Here is a 23,021-nt window from a genome sequence, read left to right as displayed (position 1 = left end):
TTGTTTCCTGTCCTGATAAATAAATACATTGCAAATAAAAACAATGTCAGCTTTGGTGCAATGCATTTACTTAGTATGCTGTGTACTGGTAATGCTTTAAATTGAATCAAACAATGAGACAGTTAAGTATCCAATCATTACCGTATTTTCTCTACAAAATATGCCCCAGTATCACTCACTTTGGTAAAATAAAGAATATAAAGACGTTCTATACACTTTAGAAGGTAGAGCGTCGTGTTGTTCTAATTGGATGTGAGGAATAGGAGAATCATGTCGAGGATAGTACTTTTAATATCTTTAAGACATATTCAAGTTTAATGACAGGTTATTTCCCGATTGCCTTCGACAGTTTCTGAAGAATGAAGTGTTTATTTGTGAGAAAGTTTACAACAATAATCATGACCATGAATCACGAATTTCGAGTTCAGGATTGATATTACTGTAACATTCGGCCTTTTGAATAAAGAAAACCTACAAATAATTCCGACATGAAAATGAAACAATAAGTCTAGCTCAAAATCGATCAACTATGGCAAAATATGAACATGCTCAAATTAGAAACTGGGTTGGTACCATCGAAACCACAAGGTATATCAATAAGTCACACAACGAAGCCACAAGGTATATCAATAAGTCATACAACGAAACCACAAGGTACATCAATAAGTCACACAACGAAACCACAAGGTATATCAATAAGTCATACAACGAAACCACAAGGTATATCAATAAGTCACACAACGAAACCACAAGGTATATCAATAAGTCATACAACGAAACCACAAGGTATATCAATAAGTCACACAACGAAACCACAAGGTATATCAATAAGTCACACAACGAAACCACAAGGTATATCAATAAGTCACACAACAAAACCACAAGGTATATCAATAAGTCACACAACGAAACCACAAGGTATATCAATAAGTCACACAACGAAACCACAAACTATGTCAATGAGGATCGAACACACAACAAAACCACAAGGTATATCAATAAGTCACACAACAAACCACAAGGTATATCAATAAGTCACACAACAAAACCACAAGGTATATCAATAAGTCACACAACGAAACCACAAGGTATATCAATAAGGATCGAACACGCCTGATGTCATATCACACACGGAAATATTAACAAATTATCACACGTAGAGATAAATTGTATTAAGACAAAAATGATAAATATTACATACTATAAATATTGTTATATAGCATATCTAAATGATAAGATACAGATACTGAGATTTAATATAATAGTAATGATAAATTCGGCTTAAGGTGTATTTTAATGAGAAATAAGATGTAACTTAAACATGCAAAACAGCGACACGTTGATCGCTTATGTTACATATATATTTATGGAGAGAGATGTTTAATATAATCTTAAATAATGTGTATGTACATTTAACACCTTAAGCCAATCAGTTATTATAGATAATAGGATTATCACAGGTTTTTTAGCACATGTGCTGCAAAAATTATAACATGTTGATGGAACATAGACATAGCTAATCAACAATACTGGACACTTAAATTAAAATTGAAATTAGAATCCGGCTGAGTGTAATATATGATATGATCAAATATTGAATTTGACATGTATAGCTAAGCACTATCATTTGATCCCCCAAACGTATCATTACCAGAGCTTAAAGCACATGCATATATCACTGTCACAAAAATTGATATCAAAACTGAGGCTGTTCAAATGAAAATTTACTTCAATATATAGAATTCAGTTGCACAAAACGTGTTACAATATATTGAATTTTGAGTTATACACTGGTATCCATAAGTTCCTATTCACTTTACAGATAATATTCTGAAACTCAGTAAATATGATTATGACAGTATGTATTGTATTATCAAGCATCATGTTTTACAGTCTAGGAGTAGTCCATACGGTTAGTTATTATCTACATATCCTCAAAATGCAACATTTCTGTTATATTATTCATGTCTAATTTTGATAAATTGAGAGCGTATTTTCACATTGGTACCTCTTTTAAAAACAGTTCTTTGGAATTTCTTGGAAAACAGGTCCATCCCTTGAACCTCCCTGAAACATCAGGATGTGTTATTTAAAAAATCAATGCCATTGTCATTGACAAATTAATCTTCAAGGAATTGTAATGTTAACGTTTGGTGTGTACTTATAATAAATATACTAAGGGTGTACAGGTCGATGAAAATTTGATTTGGGCTCAATAATCTGTATTTGTCATTCTTGACTTTCGAGGCATTTCTATACAATTTTCGTTATAATACACACATAAATACTTAAGTAGCACTGTTATGATTGAGGGTTGTAGAGTTAAAAACCCTTCGATCAAATGTCTATTTTCAGGCAAATGCAAAAATACCCAACAAACAATTCCACCAATGATCGATCAAAACATGTATTGATCGTAACACGTGATTACCAAACTGCTACCATCCTTCTTTATTTAATGGGAAACTGATGAGCTCAGACGAAACTCTCTACACTGACATATGTCATATTCCTATGAAATAATACAAAGTCATTACACCTGTGTATGATCATTAGAATAGAATCTGGGTCGCTCCTGACAGTGGGATTATACAGGGTACGATAGCATTGGTTAACCAGCAATATCACAATACATATGTACGTAATAAACGTATAGATATAGTATCGATCTGGACACTTCGATAACATAACAAATAACATACTAGTCCACTCATTAAAATATGAAATGTGTTATTTAAGAGCACGGCGTGATGATTTCATCGTAGATGCATTTCCTTTATATTCCATTTAACTGTTTGGAGACAAAGTCTGCAGTAGTCTGGTCCAAAAAGGCTACGTAATCAAATGTGATCTATTTCAGATTCAATCCTTTGATCTGGCGTGTTAATCTCGTAGAATCTCGCGGTACAGAGAATCACTCGTGACATCCTAGTCTGTGAAGGAGTGCCGTGTCTTAATGACATAGACGCTTTGTTCTCGCTACGTATTAACTCATTAAGTGGCTTCATGCTGGTACCGTATCTGCCAAGGAAGGATTGGGATTTCTCTGAAGAGATGTTTCCATATTCCAGGAATTATCTGTTTTTGTCTCCAAGGACGCGGCATCATGTTTATTTGTTTATGTTTTGTTCAAAGCTGGCCGCCATGGCCGCTCGACTGACACACGAGTTACTGTAGGCCTACACCACTAGCTTCAGTCTATCGGCGAATACATCGCTTTCCGTCAAACTAATCGTAATTCGATCAGATTAGCTTTTTCTTCTACCACATAACGAATGATATATATTATCCTTTAGATTGCTATAGTTAAAATGTTAAAATTTCCTACCGTAATAGTTCAAGCATTTCATTGACATTGAGGTGCATAAAATGTCCCACGATAAAGGCATCAATAAGCATTGACTTAATTTTAAAAATGATATCCATGCAACGGGGTTGGCAGTTCAGCTGACGTCATCTTCGCTGTGAACATGAGGCCTTATGTTCATAGCAAAGTATGTATTCCACTTTGTCACACAAGACCCACCCAGGCCCCCTGTGAGGTACGTATTCCACTCTATCCGATAAGACCCTCCCATGCCCCCTGTGAGGTACGTATTCAACTTTGTCCCATAAGACCCACCCAGGCCCCCTGTGAGGTACGTATTCCACTCTATCCGATAAGACCCACCCAGGCCCCCTGTGAGGTACGTATTCCACTCTATCCGATAAGACCCTCCCAGGCCCCCTGTGAGGTACGTATTCCACTATCCGATAAGACCCACCCAGGCCCCCTGTGAGGTACGTATTCCACTCTATCCGATAAGACCCACCCAGGCCCCCTGTGATGTACATATTCCACAATCCTACAACACCCACCCAGGCCCCCTGTGAGGTACGTATTCCACTCTATCCGATAAGACCCTCCCAGGCCCCCTGTGAGGTACGTATTCCACTCTATCCGATAAGACCCATCCAGGCCCCCTGTGAGGTACGTATTCCACAATCCTACAACACCCACCCAGGCCCCCTGTGAGCTTCTTATCATAGTTAACGTAGGGATCTACAGTCACTGAACTAAGCTGAATCCGCAGATTGACATCACTGATATAATGCCGAATTTGTTTCAATTATTTATTTATTTACTTATTTATTTATTGTCAAAGATGTCCAAATAAAAGGGAAAATCATCAAAAATGTCAAATGGGCGACATTTACCTTCAAACTATGAAGTCATATGATAATAACCTGATTGTGTAGCATGTATTGATTTCAGGGGACTACCTACAGGCATATCACTGTGCCAGCACAGATCGTCCGTAATCACGTGATTCATCCTTATTCTGCTGCATTTCCACCTGTCGTGCCAACCTGATGAACACTAAAAAGTCTTATAGCAATAATAATTTAATTGACAGATAAAACATTCATAAATTGTTAACTTTTTAGCTGTAATCATTATCAGCGTAATTTATGTATGCTTTTGCACGAACCTGGAATGAAACTGTGACAATAAACAAGCAACATGGAGGGAACCATTGCTTACGCTCTAATGGCAACGTCAGCATGTATAAATTTTGTAACTTGATTAAAGTACAAAACAGTTGATGAATGGTGTGTCACATGGCGGGAAAATACCGAGAAAGCAAATTGTATAAAGACAAAAACTAAATAGCTTGAATGAGAATATCAAAATTTATAGTTTGATTTTGGGCGAGATATTTTTTGAGAATATTTATTCAATATATTCTTTTATAATGTGATTTTTATATTTAATTTCACATGTTAAAACATAATTTCCGTGATAAAAAAAGTTAATTCATATTAAATTCAACAAGAAATCCTAAAAAAAAATTAGATTCCAATCGTATACAACCTACATGTAAATCCCTATATAAGTGTGTCTCCGATCTGATACGAATCCTCTAACAGGTAATAAAATGTAGATGGAGCTGGCATTAGATCATATTAACCAGCTATCGTCTCGTCAATTTAGGACTTGATATCCTTGCAATATCCAGACCCCTTAACAAAGAGAGAAGCGAAGAATTTGGACTCGATTTTGTTAAGATAACGAGATTATGGACATGGGATAATTTTTGTACCGGAAGTGGATACTAAAGGTACGCGTGTATTGTCGGCTTTACGACAATCCTCACAGGATACTAATTGTATGTGGAAGGAAACGATGGAGGTATATCGGATAATTGCAGGCGAGCCAAAGCTATATTGACGCGACTAATTGTCCCACTGGAATAGCCGGAACACAGTCCTCGAGACTGGTGGAAAAACATCTTCGGATATGAAATATTCAGGTAATTGAATAATAGGAAATGGTCTGGTAGGAAGATGGGCTGCGAGTTTGAGCTACATGTCAAGAAGGAATGTTTTCGTAAGCCTTGCAACAACACGTGCCAAAATTCCATGAGGCTTTGGACACATTTTTAGTTGGAAGCAACAATATAACAAAGATATCGATCTATCACATTGTCACTGAACAAGTACAGATGTCTAGGATACTAGTCCTGGTCTGACAGGGCACGTGGGACCTCGTGCGTCTGTCGTGACTCATTAATACTGTCTGAAATGAGGACCTTACATATTGATATATTTAAAATTGTCTCCGATTGATCACCAATTCTGCTGTTTAAAACATTATTTTAAGTATGATTTCATGGCGTCAGATGATTGAGTATGCGTACAATGGCAAGTATGCGCTCATTGTTATAGTTCACAAGTCCTATCACTGATTGTGAAGCTCACTGGTAGCGACCATAGCTAAATGCTTACACTAACATTTAAAATATTAATCAGGATCGAAAATTCCAATGCCAGACTGATTATTTTACACACAAACTGTATGAGGAGTTGAACAAAAAATCAAAAGTAATCACAAAAAAATAATTTTGATTTCCAAAGGTAAAATCGAAAGCATGAAAAATGATAAAACATTTCAATATTATCTTGCCAAAACATCACTATTGATTGAACGCATAAACCTTTGCAAAACTTACCTAAACTTTGCCCCCCAAAAAAACATTACAAAATAAACAATGAAGTAAGTCACCAAGCAAGCATGCAAGTAAGTAGGTAGGTAAGTGGGTAACAAAGTTAGTAAATCTATTTTTATTTACTTTAGGCAATTAACATTGCCGTATATATGAGATAACTGCATAAACGTGGCATAGCTGCTGCATGTGTTCAAAGCAAATATCTTAACAAACAAAGAGAAAGTAAAGTATTGATGACGAGCCTGTATATATATGTACGGCACTATTTTTTTAAAAATTAAGTATCATATTAAGATGCTATATAATTTATAGACTGACGACTTTCGGTCATCCCTAAGTCATCACTATGATATTTGTTGTGTGTTATCAGGGTTCGCCAACGATATTCTAATTATTTAACACAAGGTATAGCATTAAAAAACATATTTTGAAGTAGAACATGGAGAAAAAGACAACATGGTTTAAGCACTTTTACTTCAATACTTTCTGCTATAAATCAGGCATTTTTGAGATATATATTTTGTTTTTGTTTTACTGTTCCTGCTCAAAACAAAAACAACACATGTGCTTAAACCTAACAGTTAGTAGGAAGAGTTTTTACTTCAACCGAGTAGAAACTGGTGAAGTATCCGAACGTTATGTTGTTCCGACATGAAGTGTGGTAATACACAGTAAGCGTGATCTATCCTGTATGCTAGATTGAGACATGTACGGTGTTTAAATGTCCAAATTAACATGTTAACTCCGTCAAAGAATAAGTGACGGGGAATGAAATGCCAAATAAAAATGACTTCAAGACAAGGTTTACGTTTTAAACCATTCACACAATGTTTCGGAGGGTATGGATGTAAGAATTGTATCTGGTATACCACTGGTTCGTGAGAGGCGGGGACATTTTAGATCATGATATCTTCTCTTCTTTCTAAACGACATGTTCTTCCTAACGTCTCTATTGTCACCTTCCTACCTTTGACCTTTTGAATCTTCTACCAAAATCTTAACAATGATACTTAGTCAATCCTTAACGGACAATCACCACTGGAAGAGTGTCCCGTTCCGGTGTCTGTATAACGGACTGGGACAGATGTCATACAGATGTGTCTGTGACATGACATCCCGGCGTCAGTATAACGGACTGGGACAGATGTCATACAGACGTGTCTGTGACATGACATTCCGGCGTCAGTATAACGGACTGGGACAGATGTCATACAGACGTGTCTGTGACATGACATTCCGGCGTCAGAATAATGGACTGGGGCAGATGTCATACAGATGTGTCTGTGACATGACATTCCGGCGTCAGTATAACGGACTGGGATAGATGTCATACAGACGTGTCTGTGACATGACATTCCGGCGTCAGAATAATGGACTGGGGCAGATGTCATACAGATGTGTCTGTGACATAACATTCCGGCGTCAGTATAACGGACTGGGACAGATGTCATACAGACGTGTCTGTGACATGACATTCCGGCGTCAGAATAATGGACTGGGGCAGATGTCATACAGATGTGTCTGTGTCATGACATTCCGGCGTCAGTATAACGGACTGGGACAGATGTCATACAGACGTGTCTTTGACATGACATTCCGGTGTCTGTATAATGGAATGGGAACAGTTGCCATGCCTATGTGTCTGTGACATGACATTCCGGCGTCAGTATAATGGACTGGGGCAGATGTCATACAGAAGTGTCTGTGACATGAAATGCCGGCGTCAATATAATGGACATGGGACAGATGTCATACAGACGTGTCTGTGACATGACATTCCGGCATCAGTATAATGGACTGGGGCAGATGTCATACAGATGTGTCTGTGACATGAGATGCCGGCGTCAGTATAATGGACATGGGACAGATGTCATACAGACGTGTCTGTGACATGACATTCCGGCATCAGTATAATGGACTGGGGCAGATGTCATACAGACCTGTCTGTGACATGACATTCCGGCGTCAGTATAATGGACATGGGACAGATGTCATACAGACGTGTCTGTGACATGATATTCCGGCGTCAGTATAATGGACATGGGACAGATGTCATACAGACGTGTCTGTGACATGACATTCCGGCGTCAGTATAATGGACATGGGACAGATGTCATACAGATGTGTCTGTGACATGAAATGCCGGCGTCAGTATAATGGACTGGGGCAGATGTCATACAGACATGTCTGACATGACATTCCGGCGTCAGTATAATGGACATTGGACAGATGTCATACAGACGTGTCTGTGACATGACATTCCGGCGTCAGTATAATGGACTGGGGCAGATGTCATACAGAGGTGTCTGTGACATGGAAGTCCTGTGTCTGTATAATGGACTAGGAGAGATGCCATGTAAATGTACCTGCGAAATGACATTTCATAGAATGGCTCTATAAAAGGGCGCTAAGTTGGAATAATTGCCGTCCTTAAAATATGAGAGAGTCAAATATTCAGTCTACTTTTACCACATAACTGGTATAGGCTCTCTTTTTTCCCCATCACTTGTTTATCAAAGGAATATTTATGAGACGTTGTCACGAAGTCTGACGTCATATACTATTTATATTTCTTGTTATTGTTTTGTTTTGAATTTGTTTTACCACTCGTCGACAATCAAAGTCATCTGCGTTTCCTTTTAATATAGCAATCAATCTTACTTGAGTATCTACCAAACTTAAAGTCGTTTGCATTATTACTGTTAATCGATGTTTTTTTTGTATTTATATCACATGTTTTCTAATATTTCTCTAATGGTAAGGATGGCTTTGTATTTAAGGCACGACATATAGCATCATTAGTCCATCTTAATTAAGTGATTAAACCACCAGATACTACCAGGAAGCTTGTCTCAAAATGAAACCGGCTGTTGACTTGACAACCAACGAGGGCAAGCAGTCAAACATATCTTATTTATAAACTACGTGTACTTTTCTGATTGTCAGGGACAACACCACGGTCGTCAATAAGGGACGTGATGATAGGTGAATTGGCTAACAATTGTGTCGTCTGCTCTGGATCATTGAATGAGATCTATCACAACACTCATTGCATCTTTTGAATTGCCCTTCTCTACCACTAGTCGTGCATTGATTTTCCTTGTTCAACTGAAAGAATTACATAATTCTATAAAGGTCTGTTCATTGTAGTAAGTTTTTTTTTCAAATGTATATCGACTTAATAAAAACTGGTTCTTTACAAAAACACTACCTGGTAAACCAAAAGACAAAGAAAGTGTTCCGATTTGGGTTTAAAAGCACTGCAACCATTAGAAGCACATGGAAAGCATTATATTCAATGTGGAGCATGAACAAATGTCAATATAATGCTGATTGTCCTTTTAGTTTCTCGCGTCCGTAAAACACACCTGTCTAGATCGATAAAACACACAATGTATACATGATCCCCGGATTGTCTGAACACTGATGGACGAGATCAATCTACAATTAGATTCATTAATATAATCGATTAAGCACACCCGATCTGTCGCTGGCGCCCTCTATTTACAAAAATATTTACATTTTATTAATACTATTATCAATATTCACCTTGCCATAAAGAAGAATGCACTTGAAAAAAACCCAGACACGCATGCTCGTTTCGACATGAATTCTGATTAAATATGTACCTTAGGAGAGCGTGTTGTGTCCTTATCACTGGTTCGACGCCACATATTTTATTTCCGTTTTCAGTGGAAAAAGAGTTGACGATTCTAAATGTAGGAGTGCACGACTTAAATAGAAACAGAATTACATTGCACAGTGTAAAAATAGCAGGGAGAACAAGATCCGTATCTGGTGCTAGCTGTTCACCGAGACAGACAAATGGTACAGCCATGCTGAAGAAGCATAGATCCACAGTGCCCTATCGCGTAAAGCTTCATTTTTGTAAGCTTTCGTGTAAACGTGATATTTAAGCTTTTATGTGAACATGATTTTTATTCTGCTTCATTACCCTCCAGGTGATAATCGTTTGTAATGTAATAAGACAAGTAAAATAAACCAGGAAAAATATTTTAATGTCTCTTTCTATTTGCTAATACATTGTACCTCACGCATGTCACGCGCACGTAATAAAATTACCAGAAAAGAACTCGTCCGATAGGTGGATTTATACTCCAGATATCACTAACCGACATGGTATTATCTAACATGCATTATCGCTTTATATAACTATGCCAATCGAAGTATATTTTGGAGGAGTACGTTTATATAATTCTGTACTGGTAGGTTTGCGTGACCACATCCTATACCAGTACTGGACTATACCTTAATGGTTTCCATTGTAACTCCTAATGTGATACTTCTATTATTGTCACGACGGGGATAATCCGCGGAACACGATTTTAGCACAGTATAACACTGAGATTCTAACCCCTTATCAGTGGCGTAAACTAATTGACGTCACATACCCTTCTGTTTGACAAATGACATGATTGACATTGATATCAAACCCATTGCAGAGTCTGAACTATAGTGCCATATGGTTCAGCCTAGTATACCGTTAGACTGGAACCATCCTACAGACCCGATTACGTACAGTATATAATATAAGGTACTTTTGGTGACTTCCGAACTATTCGGTTTAGCTGTGTGATGCATGATAAGATATCGTCATATTGTAGCGGCTATATATAAACACAAATGGCCCGATTTCTCTCTTCTGAACGGAACTCGGACCAACATCACGGCAGATTAAATACTAGAGATAATTACTCCCATGCCCCTGGTCGTTATTGAATTAAAGCATTTAAGGGACGCGCTGTATAACCAGGAAGTTCTTCCTATCCAGGATGAGAAAATATGCCAGAGGGAATTACCAGTTTTATCATGTTCTGCTTTCGTTATTTGTATATATCACCATAATTGGATTAAAATCCCCCGTTTTATGTTTCTCGGTATCAATAAATGATAAAAGTGTCGCAATAACAATACATTTACGATGTCGATTTCTGATCATTTAATATACCACACCGATCAAATTTGACATAATTTAAATCCGCCAACTCTGAAAATAACTTTATTTTTAATTTCACATAAATGTCAGACGTTTTATATGGCAATAGTGCAGCACCAACCAGAACACATCAATAATACACACTAATGTCAGACTGTTTAAAGCCAAACGTCCTAAAACAGTATCAAACGATCGGCATACAATGCGAGGTATGTATAGGTGTTGGACTGTTGATTTTGTAATGTCAAAACATGATATAAAAGGAAGTAATGTCAATGGTGCCACACCCGTATCGATCAGTATGGCGCTGACACCGCTGTCACACAATGTGGCGATGACACCGCCAGTGTCACAAAGTGTCAAACAGTGTCAGATGGTTTAATATCTATAATGATATACCGATACTAGACTTCTGATACCACAAACACTATCGGACAGTTGACATTCCTCAAAGCACACCACTATCGGCTACCTGACACCAATGGCGCTCATTGTTTTCGACACCAACTTTTACACTGTGGTTTTATAGAGATTACTATTGATCGCACTAGAACATGGGTTTATCAAATGTATTCAACGAAGGCGCCGAGTATGTCACCTCACTGTTGGATTTTACCTACTTTTATATTCCTAATGCAATTTGTCGGTGTAGTCAATGTCAGCTAAGGCGACCTCTTCGTACGGTGACGCAATATACATGCTCTTCGGGCCCCACAAGTGAAATCGCTGCAACCGGACTAATTAAATTGAGTTATGCTGTTGCTCCTAAAGGGTTCGCTGAGGCACTTCTGTTTACTGTGTACTGAATAAAACATGCATTCTCAATAGGATCTCGCTTGATGCGTATTATTCAACAATTGCATGAAATACCGTCCGCCTACAAGCCGCCATCAACCCACCATCAATTCGCACTCACATCGCATGTAGCGTTTACGCTTGTTGGAGAAATACCATACACGCAATCAAGCAGGCAAACGATCGCACAACCTTTGCCTTCCTACCGAAATCTTATACATGTATATCCGATATATCCGATATATCGAATTTTGGTTCCAAATGAAGTTCACGCGATTCCACTTAAACGTTTTCTCCACTGACACAGTATGCAGAGGTACGAATTGAAAAGGCCTACTATGACCTCTCGAACTATCTAGGACCCCAGAAAAACTAAAGAAATATAAACAAATAACCATTCTGACTTTCTCCGTTGATTTTATGATTCAACATTACGTCTTTTCTGTGACATTTGCGAGGTAGACAATTCTAGGAATCAAATATTAATTCGTAGCGAGATATAAATATGAAAGTTCCTGTTAGTCCATCGATATTTGATTATACTAGTACAACAGGTCCATTGCATAACTGTCGTAGTTATAAATGTTTCAGTTTGAATATAGAACTATAGACCATTAACCGATATATAAACGTGTAATTGCCAAGGTCATCTTGCTGGTAAACCGTTCAATATCAGGCTGGTATAATAGGTTACCAGTCGGGCTGTACACACAACACATGCAAAACTAGTACCATGTACTTAAACAATAAATGGTACTCCAAGTCTATTGATTCTTAGTAAATCGAACGAAATATGAAATTAAGTATCAACACGAAATACAAATTGATGATTGATGTGTATTTATTTTATAGAAGGTTATGGTGGAATATGTATGCGTTATGCATATGAACATGAAAAAGCTTCGGGCATGTTTTATGTGAGATAGTGGTGGGTATGTCAATAGCTTCAATGTATGTTTAGGTAAGATGGCGGAAGGTATATGAATGGTTACATTGTATGTTAAGGTAAGATGGCGGAAGGTATATGAATGGTTACATTGTTTGTTTAGGTAAGATGGCGGAAGGTATATGAATGGTTACATTGTATGTTTAGGTAAGATGGCGGAAGGTTTGGTTTGTTTTTGTTTAACGTCCTATTAACAGCCAGGGTCATTTAAGGACGTGCCAGGTTTTAGAGGTGGAGGAAAGCCGGAGTACCCGGAGAAAAACCACCGGCCTACGGTCAGTACCTGGCAACTGCCCCACGTAAGTTTCGAACTCGCAACCCAGAGGTGGAGGGCTAGTGTTAAAGTGTCGTTACACCTTAACCACTCGGCCACCGCGGCCACCGCGGCCCCCTGGCGGAAGGTATATGAATGGTTACATTGTATGTTTAGGTAAGATGGCGGAAGGTATATGAATGGTTACATTGTATGTTTAGGTAAGATGGCGGAAGGTATATGAATGGTTACATTGTATGTTTAGGTAAGATGGCGGAAGGTATATGAATGGTTACATTGTATGTTTAGGTAAGATGGCGGAAGGTATATGAATGATATCAATTGATGTTTAGGTAAGACAGTGGAAGGTATGTGAATGTTTTAAGTAGCAAAGTGGAGGTTTATGAATGGCTGAAATATATACTTAGGTAAGACAGTGGACGCTATATGAATGGTTACAATGGATGTTTTAGGTAAGACAGCGGACGCTTTGTGAACGGTTACAATGGATGTTTTAGGTAAGACGATTGACGTTTAGCGTCAATTCTAGGTTTGATAAGATAGTTGACGGTATATAAATAGCGCCAATGGTTAACAGTTTCATAAGAATATCCATGAAACAAGAAATATCTTTAAAAAAGATAAACGGCATAGTTTTAATGCTGGTGGTTATAATGAAAAACTGCTGGTGAAATAAATCAGAGATCTATATTCTCAGAGACTTATACTAAAGTATATAGATCTCTGATATACTCTAGTATATACGTCTCTGAATTAATTAACGATCTAATGTTTCAGCACGGTTAACACAATTATATAAGTTTGAATCATTTTTGGTGATAATAAGACTGCATTTGAATCGGGAATTTAATTCCATTAATGTGTCATTTGAAAAGATTCATTCTGCATTCAATCTTTACTTGTTTCGTTTTTAACTGCATATCTGCATTTTGCATTTACCGCTACATTGACCAATCACATACTTCATCTTGACCAGTAACGCCACCTGTCGCGTCATATCCGGGGCAAAAAAGAAAAAAAAGGACAGTAGGTTAACTGCTTCAGGTTATAGTATGTGATACAATAAGAGAAGGGCGAACGAGAGACTAACGGCTTCATTGATTTCTATATGTAAGACCATGCAGAGGACAATGAATTTCTCGGCTATATTGTCGATGACATGCTTCAGGTGGCCGACACAGAGGGAATTACGATACTTTACAGTTGTGACAGTATACTAGTCATACACCGAGCTTACATGGGACATTCGTCTGATACACTCCGCATCATTAATTATGAATGATACTCCCACCCCCGTCTCATCCCAGAAAACCGCTCACTGCTCTAACACACTTCGGCAGTAAATACGTATTATTGTGACACTTATATTATTTGTTGATACCGAGAAACATAAAACGGGGGATTTTAATCAAATTATGGTGATGTATACAAATAACAAAAGCAGAACATGATAAAACTGGTAATTCCCTCTGGCATATTATTCCATTAAACCAGTACCACGTGACCATCTTTGCGGCACTTTGAAGTCTCGCGTCCCGCGGTCTGAACGAGATTCTGTGACATGAGCCCTAAAACCATCGCCGCTTCTTATCGATCTTAACGTCACACAGAAAACACACTACAAGCATAGTCAATAGTGAATATATAATCATATCATATAATATGAATTATTTAAAACACATTTCCTCGGGGAATGACACGTTTTTCATCTACTCTACGAATTCTCGGCTAGCTGACATGACGATTGGCTTTGGCAAATGCACCACTGTCGGTTTTATAGACCGTTGCTAGTCCCCGTGTACTTTTTTTTTCTGAAAACACATCACGTTCTGTCTGTACTGTTGCGAACGTATAACCGATTGTTTCATAAACTACAATTCGCTCCTGCATATCTATATATTTGGACTCCCAATCCCCCTACGTATGTCAATTTCCTTAAAAATAATAAGGATTTTTTTTACACATTTCCCGGACCCATTTTTTTTACACATTTCCCCGCACACATATTTTGACTCATTTCCCCGGACACATTTTTTTACACATTTCCCCGCACACATTTTTTACACATTTCCCCGGACACATTTGTTTACACGTTTCCCCGGACACATTTTTTTACACGTTTCCCCGCACACATTTTTTTACCCATGTCCCAGGACACATTTTACCCTTACCCGATCAGTTTCAAGATTCACCTTATAAACTTCCCTGTGTTACTATTAGATACTGATTATTACCGTTGACAATGACCTCTCCCTCGCGTCCCCTATCAATACCAATGAACAAACATTAATACACACATATATATTTATTGGCGTTATACGAACGACCTCTTTTTGTTATCTGGACTCTTTGACCTTTCCAAGAACAACTAAGGTACTGTTTGCCCGTGTGTACCTTTGACCATGATGAGACTCTATCTGCTATTAATGCCTCTCCAGTTGTTTGTCTCTTTTGCAACAAAAGAAAAACTTAATTAGTAGATAGACTCAAGTTCTGTCAAGGTTCATGTGTAATTTCTCATGGGAGCCAAAACGATCAAATCTGCAATGGCGGAGGTGTTCATCAACATCGAGATCTCATCCCCCGTGAGATTTGTTCTATTTATAGCAGAAGTTAATGATATTGATTTAGGCCTGCAAATTATGACAGATAAACGAAATAGTGCCTGTAGCAGAATCCCTGAATAAAGAATAGTATATCTTGGACAGTATTAGACATTAGACACTGATATGTGGGATTGTAAGTTTGTAATTTCAAGTCCAACCATCACAAGAAAATTACTTCCAGAACGTTGGAATTGTTTTGTTTTTTTTGTTTAATATTCTTATTCATCAAATAAAATACAGGTAAATGTTTCAACGTGGACTGTTTCAACATTTATAAAATCGGACTATAATGTTCAGTTTTAAAACGTATAAGATAATACAGTTTAAAGCAAAACAATAATTGTTTATCGATTGTTTTCCCTTGAATTTGTGTATATTTATAATTCCTTTATTCTGTGAGTGGGTAACTCAGTGACAGTAACGAGTATAAATATTAAAACATCATAAATGTATTATTATTGTCTGTCCTTGATATTGAGAAAAAATCGTATGCTATCAAGTTATAAATATTTGCGTGCGAGACTGATACCGTTTCCAGTTCTCAACATAATTTCTGCGTTAAAACGTTATGTACAAATTGCGGCTATGATCTATTATTAAAACTGCATCGAAATGGTCGATGTGCATTTAGAGCTCATTAAGTAAATATGAGAAATCAAAAATTAAAACTGAACTACCAATTTATGATTTTTATTAATTAAAAAAAAAATTATACATGTGTACACTTAAGTTTTAGAACTGAGCGATAAATTCTCATGTCGTTGTCTCATTCAACCAGTTGTCTTGATTCGGTAAGACCGTATGCCGAACAGATCTCTCGAAGGTACGTTTGAGCGTCTTGTTGATTAAATTCTGTAAAGTAACGACCATTTGGGGCGCCAAAACATAATCCGAACAACTTTCTTGGCTCGATTAGATACTATGCTGGGTAGATTTTGTTCTCGGAGCGATCGAGTTTGCTAGTCTAGATGATTCAATTCCGTAAACTAGCAGGCCTTCAATGTGCCAAGATAGTTTCCGAATGGCGGCGCGGTGATAAATATTCGCTACTTACACCACTAACCGGTCTGAATGCTGAGTAAATAGCGATAAGGATACGCCATGGTTTCCTGGAACGGGATGTCAACACTCGCAAATCCCAGGGTGTCACGTGATTGTATTCCCGCCACGATGTTCCCTGAATTTTTCCAAGGGTATCACAGCTTGACAAGTCGCTGAACAGAAAACTAGTTGTGGTTGGATATCGTCCATATATACCTCCACAGGACACGCGGAAATATCAACCGTCTGACAAAAAAAAACTGTTTTCTCGATAATGTCCACTTTACTGCAGATTACAGTAGCTTGAATCGATCTTTCGGAGACATAATATATTTCATTGGCGTAATTGAAATTCTTGAATAATGTGATTAAATGTTGAGAAATCCTTTCGAGTCATAAATTTATCAGCTTTTTTATAAGGCAAATAAGACGAAACCTGTGGATATGCGGTCGCGGTAATATACTGTCGATGAGGTCGGTTTTAAGTAGAAATAACGATTTAAATTTGTAGAACGTGAACTACCCTGAGGTGTAACGTCATAGCAGTTTACGATATTCTATTTTTTAACATAATAAACAGGACATAATTGTAATATTTTACATATGTGCATCAAACCATATTCTCTGAAATATGCTCCTTCCTTCGTCTTATTCTTCTTGTCTTATGTTTGTTTGTCTGTATACTCCTCGCTACAACAAATTAATACATTTCAGACAAACGACAATTTGCCTATTTGAATAGATCTATATTAGGGATCGCTTTAGTGCCAATCCATCGATGTAATATGTCGCAGGGACATTGGTATGACATCTGTCCCGGATCAGCATGCTGACACTGGAATGGGGGGTGGGGGGTGGTGGGGGGGGGGGGGGGGGGGGGGGGGGGTCAGTTATGTACCCCTGTATATCCGTTTCAGTGCCGATTGTCAAACAGATTAAACATCAGGTGGTATATTATTGACCGCGGTAGATCATGGAATAAAACCCTATTGGGAGTGGTAGGACAGTGTCTAGAGAGACATTATGAACAAAAAGTGTTTAGAAAGAATAAAATACATATCTTCACATTTAGTCGCCTCTTATAGATCAAACATTGGTCACAGGAAAGGTGTAATTATCACGATCGTCCTGTAGGACAAATGGCATCGAAAGAAAAAAGCAAAGCAAGGAAAGAAACAAAACAGATTCCAAGTGTTATAACATGGACAACAAATCAATGTTGGTCTCTCCTATGTACCGTAAGTAAAAGACACTGAAGAAAAACTTACATTATTCTGCAGGGGGTGTGGGGTGTGGGGTTGTGAGGGTGTGAGGGGGTGGGGTGTGGGATTGTGGGGGTGTGAGGGTGTGGGGTGTGGGGGTGTGAGGGGGTGGTGTGGGGTGTGGGGGTGTGAGGGGGTGGTGTGGGGGGTGGGGGTGTGAGGGGGTGGTGTGGGGGGTGGGGGTGTGAGGGGGTGGGGTGGGGTGTGGGGTGTGGGGTGTGGGCACTTTTAGTCTCCTCTTACAATCAAGATGCATTGAAATGCAGCATGCCACATTCTCTGAATGAATAACATAACAAAATCAATTGATATATTTATGTAAAACCGCTGTATTTGAATAATGATTACCTGTGAGTAATTCGCGGGAACCGAAAAAAATCCACAAGCAGAGGTAACAACTATCAATCTCAAAAGTTTGTAGACAAGACAAATGAGTAAATAACACATTGGAATAAGATTTCGGTAATTGATAAACCACGTGTTGGATCATGAGCATTGAATCGCATTTTATACTTGTTTCGTCATTCTGTAATTGATATAGGTATATAGCCTATCTATACGCTGTGTTGATTTTTCAGTCATGTCCTTAAGACCACGATAACACGGGTATAGTAGGGAAGTATTCATATATTATTTTCATTGACCTTGTATGTCAGTAGACATCTGACATTTGAAAATTTACACTGAAAATATCAAACGCTGCAACTGCCACATAATAACTTAACTTGATTTCTTTTTAATCAAAATTAAAAAAAAAAAAAAAGTGATGAGGAAGTAACGCCTGTCATATAATATCTGAAACCAACATAACGAACGGCTCGTTCCGGATATGCTTCAAAACAACGGCCAAGTATTGGATGGGATGTTATCTTTGATGAAATGTACTTTCCCCTTTAATCACATGAATGTCAGTATCACCAACATGCATGGGCAGATCAGACGCGTAAATATGCAGTATAATGACTGTACATTATACATTAATTGATGTCATTATAAAGATATCGAGTTCCTGGTCCGTTTGTTTACGACCCGATATGCAAATCCGATCCTGTATAAAGAGGCATGGCATTACTGAAATTGGTCGTCAAGGTTGTTATCGTGTCTCTTTATCTCAACATACCGCCTATCACTATACAATTTCGCAATGTAACGGCAGGGAAGCTAGACCGTGGTGCCTTCAATGTATACTATCCCGAACCAATATACCCGGGGCCATCGCTGGACCACAACAGACTACCATCCCTAAAAGGTCAATGGCCGTGATGGATTAGAGTATACAAATAGGCTACACGTCTGGGGTAGTATTGTTTTATATAAGCACATATGTTTTATCGAATGCTAGGCAATTATATCAAATTTGTCTTTATCTAGAGAATATATGTCACATAGAAATAGTAAGCTTTTTAAGAGATGATATGGAGGCTGCGTGGATACACGTATTATGTTTTATTGACAATAAAAAGATATTGTTCCAAAGATATAAAGTGAATGAACACTATTTGAATTTTTTTATCGTTGAATGAAAAAAAAAAAAAAAATATCGAGATAAGCAGAAATACAGTCGCCGAGTCGCCATAGCTTTGGGGAAAACCACGAATTAGAAACGTCACCGAAATTACATGTAATGTTGGATACCGTTGCTGACAGCTGAATGGCCTGAGTAACTCGATCCATCCCGTGGTGGTGGTGTCGGTACATATTGCGATACACAGATCACCTGCCTCCTATGTCGGATTATTGCACAAATTGCAGCCGTTGCGATAACTTCCCGTGCAATGCCGGAGATACCGACTGATAGCTTTGATTAATGTATTTTCAATATTCAGACCTGAAAACTGCTGGGAGCTAATTGGCTTTGGATGATAGAAATGTTTGTTGACACACACACATACAACATAGACGATGTTCGAACTCGACGATTATTCCCAGACCTCGGTGCTAGAGATCCCCTGAAAAAAACGTTAGAGCTGACATAGCCTTTCCCCGGTAAACAAACAACGGCTGATGTCGGTTCTTGGGGAGCAATATCCCTTCTTCAATACTTTGAAGCCCGCCATAATTACATCCAAATACATATAATGTCTAAAAGAAATCAAACTGTATCAGGTTTCCACAAAACGCTATATATCATATGAACCCATTTTAGTAGGATGCATATTGATTTTATTAATGAAATATTTCAAAACTAAACCACTTTGCCGAGTCTCCATTGGCCTATTAAAGCGACTATAATGTTAAAACCATAAGGAGAAAATGATATAAAACGTAAAATTTTCCAAGAGTTTGTTACAAAACTAACACTTTCTATTCATTTCTAAAATCAAAAGTGTCAGCAACAACTGGATATCCAGGAAAATACAAAATCACGAACTAAAAATAGACTGTCAGATGTAGACGTAAATACTGGACGGAAAAAGCATCAAACCATAGTGCTGATAGATGTACACGACTAGGAAATAATGCCAAGCTTAAGTGTTTCAACTGTCCAGACAAAGTGGTCAATTGTCACACGAATGGAATGATCTATAAATATAACAAATTCATTCAGTGTTTCTTCCAAATGTGGTAGTTTGACGTCAACAAACGATTTGCCACCGTGGATGGATGTAGCTGTTTTCATCAGCATAATCACATTAGCATCCCTGAATATCCTGTGGTTTGACCCAGTGATAAACCCTGGTCAACCTGTCCTCATAGCGTGAACCTAAAAAGATTGTAAAATACACAAGTTATTAGCACATTTCAAAATAAACTGTGTTACAATGTATATACAATATAACAAAAAAATACAGAAATAGATTAAACTGCATCAATATAGCTGTTTGGCCTTTCTAGGACCTGTCCTACCTAGGAGGCACTAACGGTTGGATTTCCAGCGATGTTAAGTTCCCATAGGGGTCGACCTAAAACATGATTACCCTTGGAGAGCACTCAGTGACACAATGCCCAAAGCTATAAATTCCTTTTCATTTTTGGCACAAAAAGGGTGCTATATTCTTGCGTATGTACACGTTTTGACTTAAATGACTACAAGCTATCGAATTTGCTTCTTGGGTCATTTTGAAACCCGTAGTTCTTTTTTCATTAAGACCCGCGGTGCTAACGGCCTTAGTGTCGATACCTTATATGCACTAAATTGTTTATTTTTTTGTATTAAGAAGCCATATTACATTGAATGTTTTCTACTTCTGTTATCAAAATCCTCATCAATGAATGTAAGAATTGTACACAGACACACAAGCACCTCCATGGCTCTAGTAAAGGAATCTGTCGAGGCCTGAACTAGAGCACGTCGGTAGTAGGGAAGAAAAGGTGTACATAAAGAAAGGGGACCTAACTTCCTAATTAAATTGATTTTATAAATTAACTTTGATATAATATGAATACCAGTGTTTATTCCGAGACGGCACCGTTATCCCTAAGACAGAGTATTTAATATGATTGAATGTATTTTTTAATGCCATAAACAACACTGAATGTGTGTCAGTATTGTATGTTTGGCTAGTCTCCCTGTTTTTTTTTTTTGTTTTTTTGTTTTTTATAATTTTTGAAATTAAGGTCTTCTATACTTCAATCAGTTTGGCACGACAAACGGATATTCATCTTTAAGATTCATTACTATCAGTATCGTTTAGTACATGTTAAACACCCAGTTTATTTGCCTGGAGTTGTCCTTGTCGGGTTCGTTGAACGGTTTTACAATGCAAAAGCTATTTTCTACAAATAGTCTACAAACTTATACCTTAAATGGCATTTACTGGGCCATAAATACACATTCTAATTGGTTTGTTATATTTTAAAGTCGCAACAGCAGAGCGCCACTACTCACTTCCGGAAAGGAAAGGGACGGAAGATTACAGTTGCATTTTAAGACTCGTCCTAGTATGTGGCATGTGAATGTCAGGGAAACACACAGTTAGGGCTATGACAGTTCCTAACCGCAAAATCGATTCCTAAATCGATTAAAAGTGCAAAATATAAAAGAAATATATATTTGTACAGAGACTCCTGAAATAGAACAAGGAGAATAAGACCAAGTACCCAGGAAGAGTAAGCGTCTTCTGTTTTACCGACGACACCCGCCGTACAAACTTAGGTAAAATCCGGGTTTAGTCTCAATCCAAAATGGGAGTTAGGGTGGTGACAATGGGACCTTTAGGCGTATCAACAAGTATCAAACACGTCTGACCTCATTTCGCATGATCAAACAAAATATTTTCAAGTGAGGCTTTCCTGAATGAAATGTAAATGAAGCGGAAAAATTATCAGGATTTTGATGACATGAACGAAATCCTAAATTCACATACAACATTATTGAGTTTCTAAAATAAACCTAAGGCTTTGAAAAAAGAAATATATTGCGTACATGATTGGCTTAGCTATAACAAATTCCATTAACTTTATTCCCTTTTCCAACATTAAATTTAATTGAACGAATGAATATTTAATACATGTATCATAATTCGAATTATCATTTGTGTAATGTATGACTATTGTAGTCTCTATCACTAGTGTGTGTTGCAATCGTTGTAATTTAAAACTGCCATAGCTATTTCGTCATCGGTCGATATTTTTTCTCATGTTAATAAAACCAATAATCAACCTGTTCAAAACGCTTTAATTGAATTTTTTTCGTGCATTTTTAAAGAATTTCTGGAACTCTCTGGAAAATCATAATTTATTAATGAAGCGTTCATATAGTTTAGCCATGACCTGCATCCCATTTGAGTATACAGAAATACATATCAACGTCATCTACATTATGCCAATATTGACTAGAATATATTTATGGTGTTGACTTAATCTTTAATCCTCTCTGTATGCAATAATGAATCTGTACTTTTGTTACAGACAATGCAACCGGATGTTGCCGCTACACTACACCGACTAACCACAAGCAGTAAATGCAATGGATTAAGTAATGAAACAAAACAAACAATGGGAACAATGAACGCATGCTGAGTAAATAATACTCTCTATGTCCATCACGTTCTTTGTTAAAAAGTGAATATTTCATACCGGATTTTATCGGTATATGTATACACTACCACAATACTGACATTAGTGATTCACCACAATGTTCCCTTGTTGTACAGATGCGTGGCATTTCCGCTGTGAATGTCGAATAAAACAAATATCGTCACCCTGAT

General features: G+C 37.6%; 1 protein-coding gene across 2 annotated transcripts in view; it reads left to right on the top strand.

Moving 5' to 3' along the window:
• Positions 1 to 23,021, top strand: part of LOC117331620 — a 47,363-nt gene that overhangs the window by 4,458 nt on the left and 19,884 nt on the right. The window contains exon 2 of one of the 2 annotated variants that reach the window (XM_033890450.1): positions 22,723 to 23,013. The exons of the other annotated variant lie outside the window; for it this stretch is intronic. Within the exon in view, the coding sequence (XP_033746341.1) occupies positions 22,723 to 22,775 (53 nt within the window). The 3' untranslated portion in view covers positions 22,776 to 23,013. Of the gene's footprint in view, positions 1 to 22,722; positions 23,014 to 23,021 lie in introns of those variants that run through there. 2 annotated transcript variants of the gene reach the window in all.

The sequence above is a fragment of the Pecten maximus genome, chromosome 1 (genome assembly GCF_902652985.1).
Source record: "Pecten maximus chromosome 1, xPecMax1.1, whole genome shotgun sequence".
In the NCBI taxonomy this organism is placed as follows: Eukaryota; Metazoa; Mollusca; class Bivalvia; order Pectinida; family Pectinidae; genus Pecten; species Pecten maximus.
The sequence above is the reverse complement of the archived record's forward strand: the minus strand, read 5'-3'. Positions and strand labels throughout refer to the sequence as shown.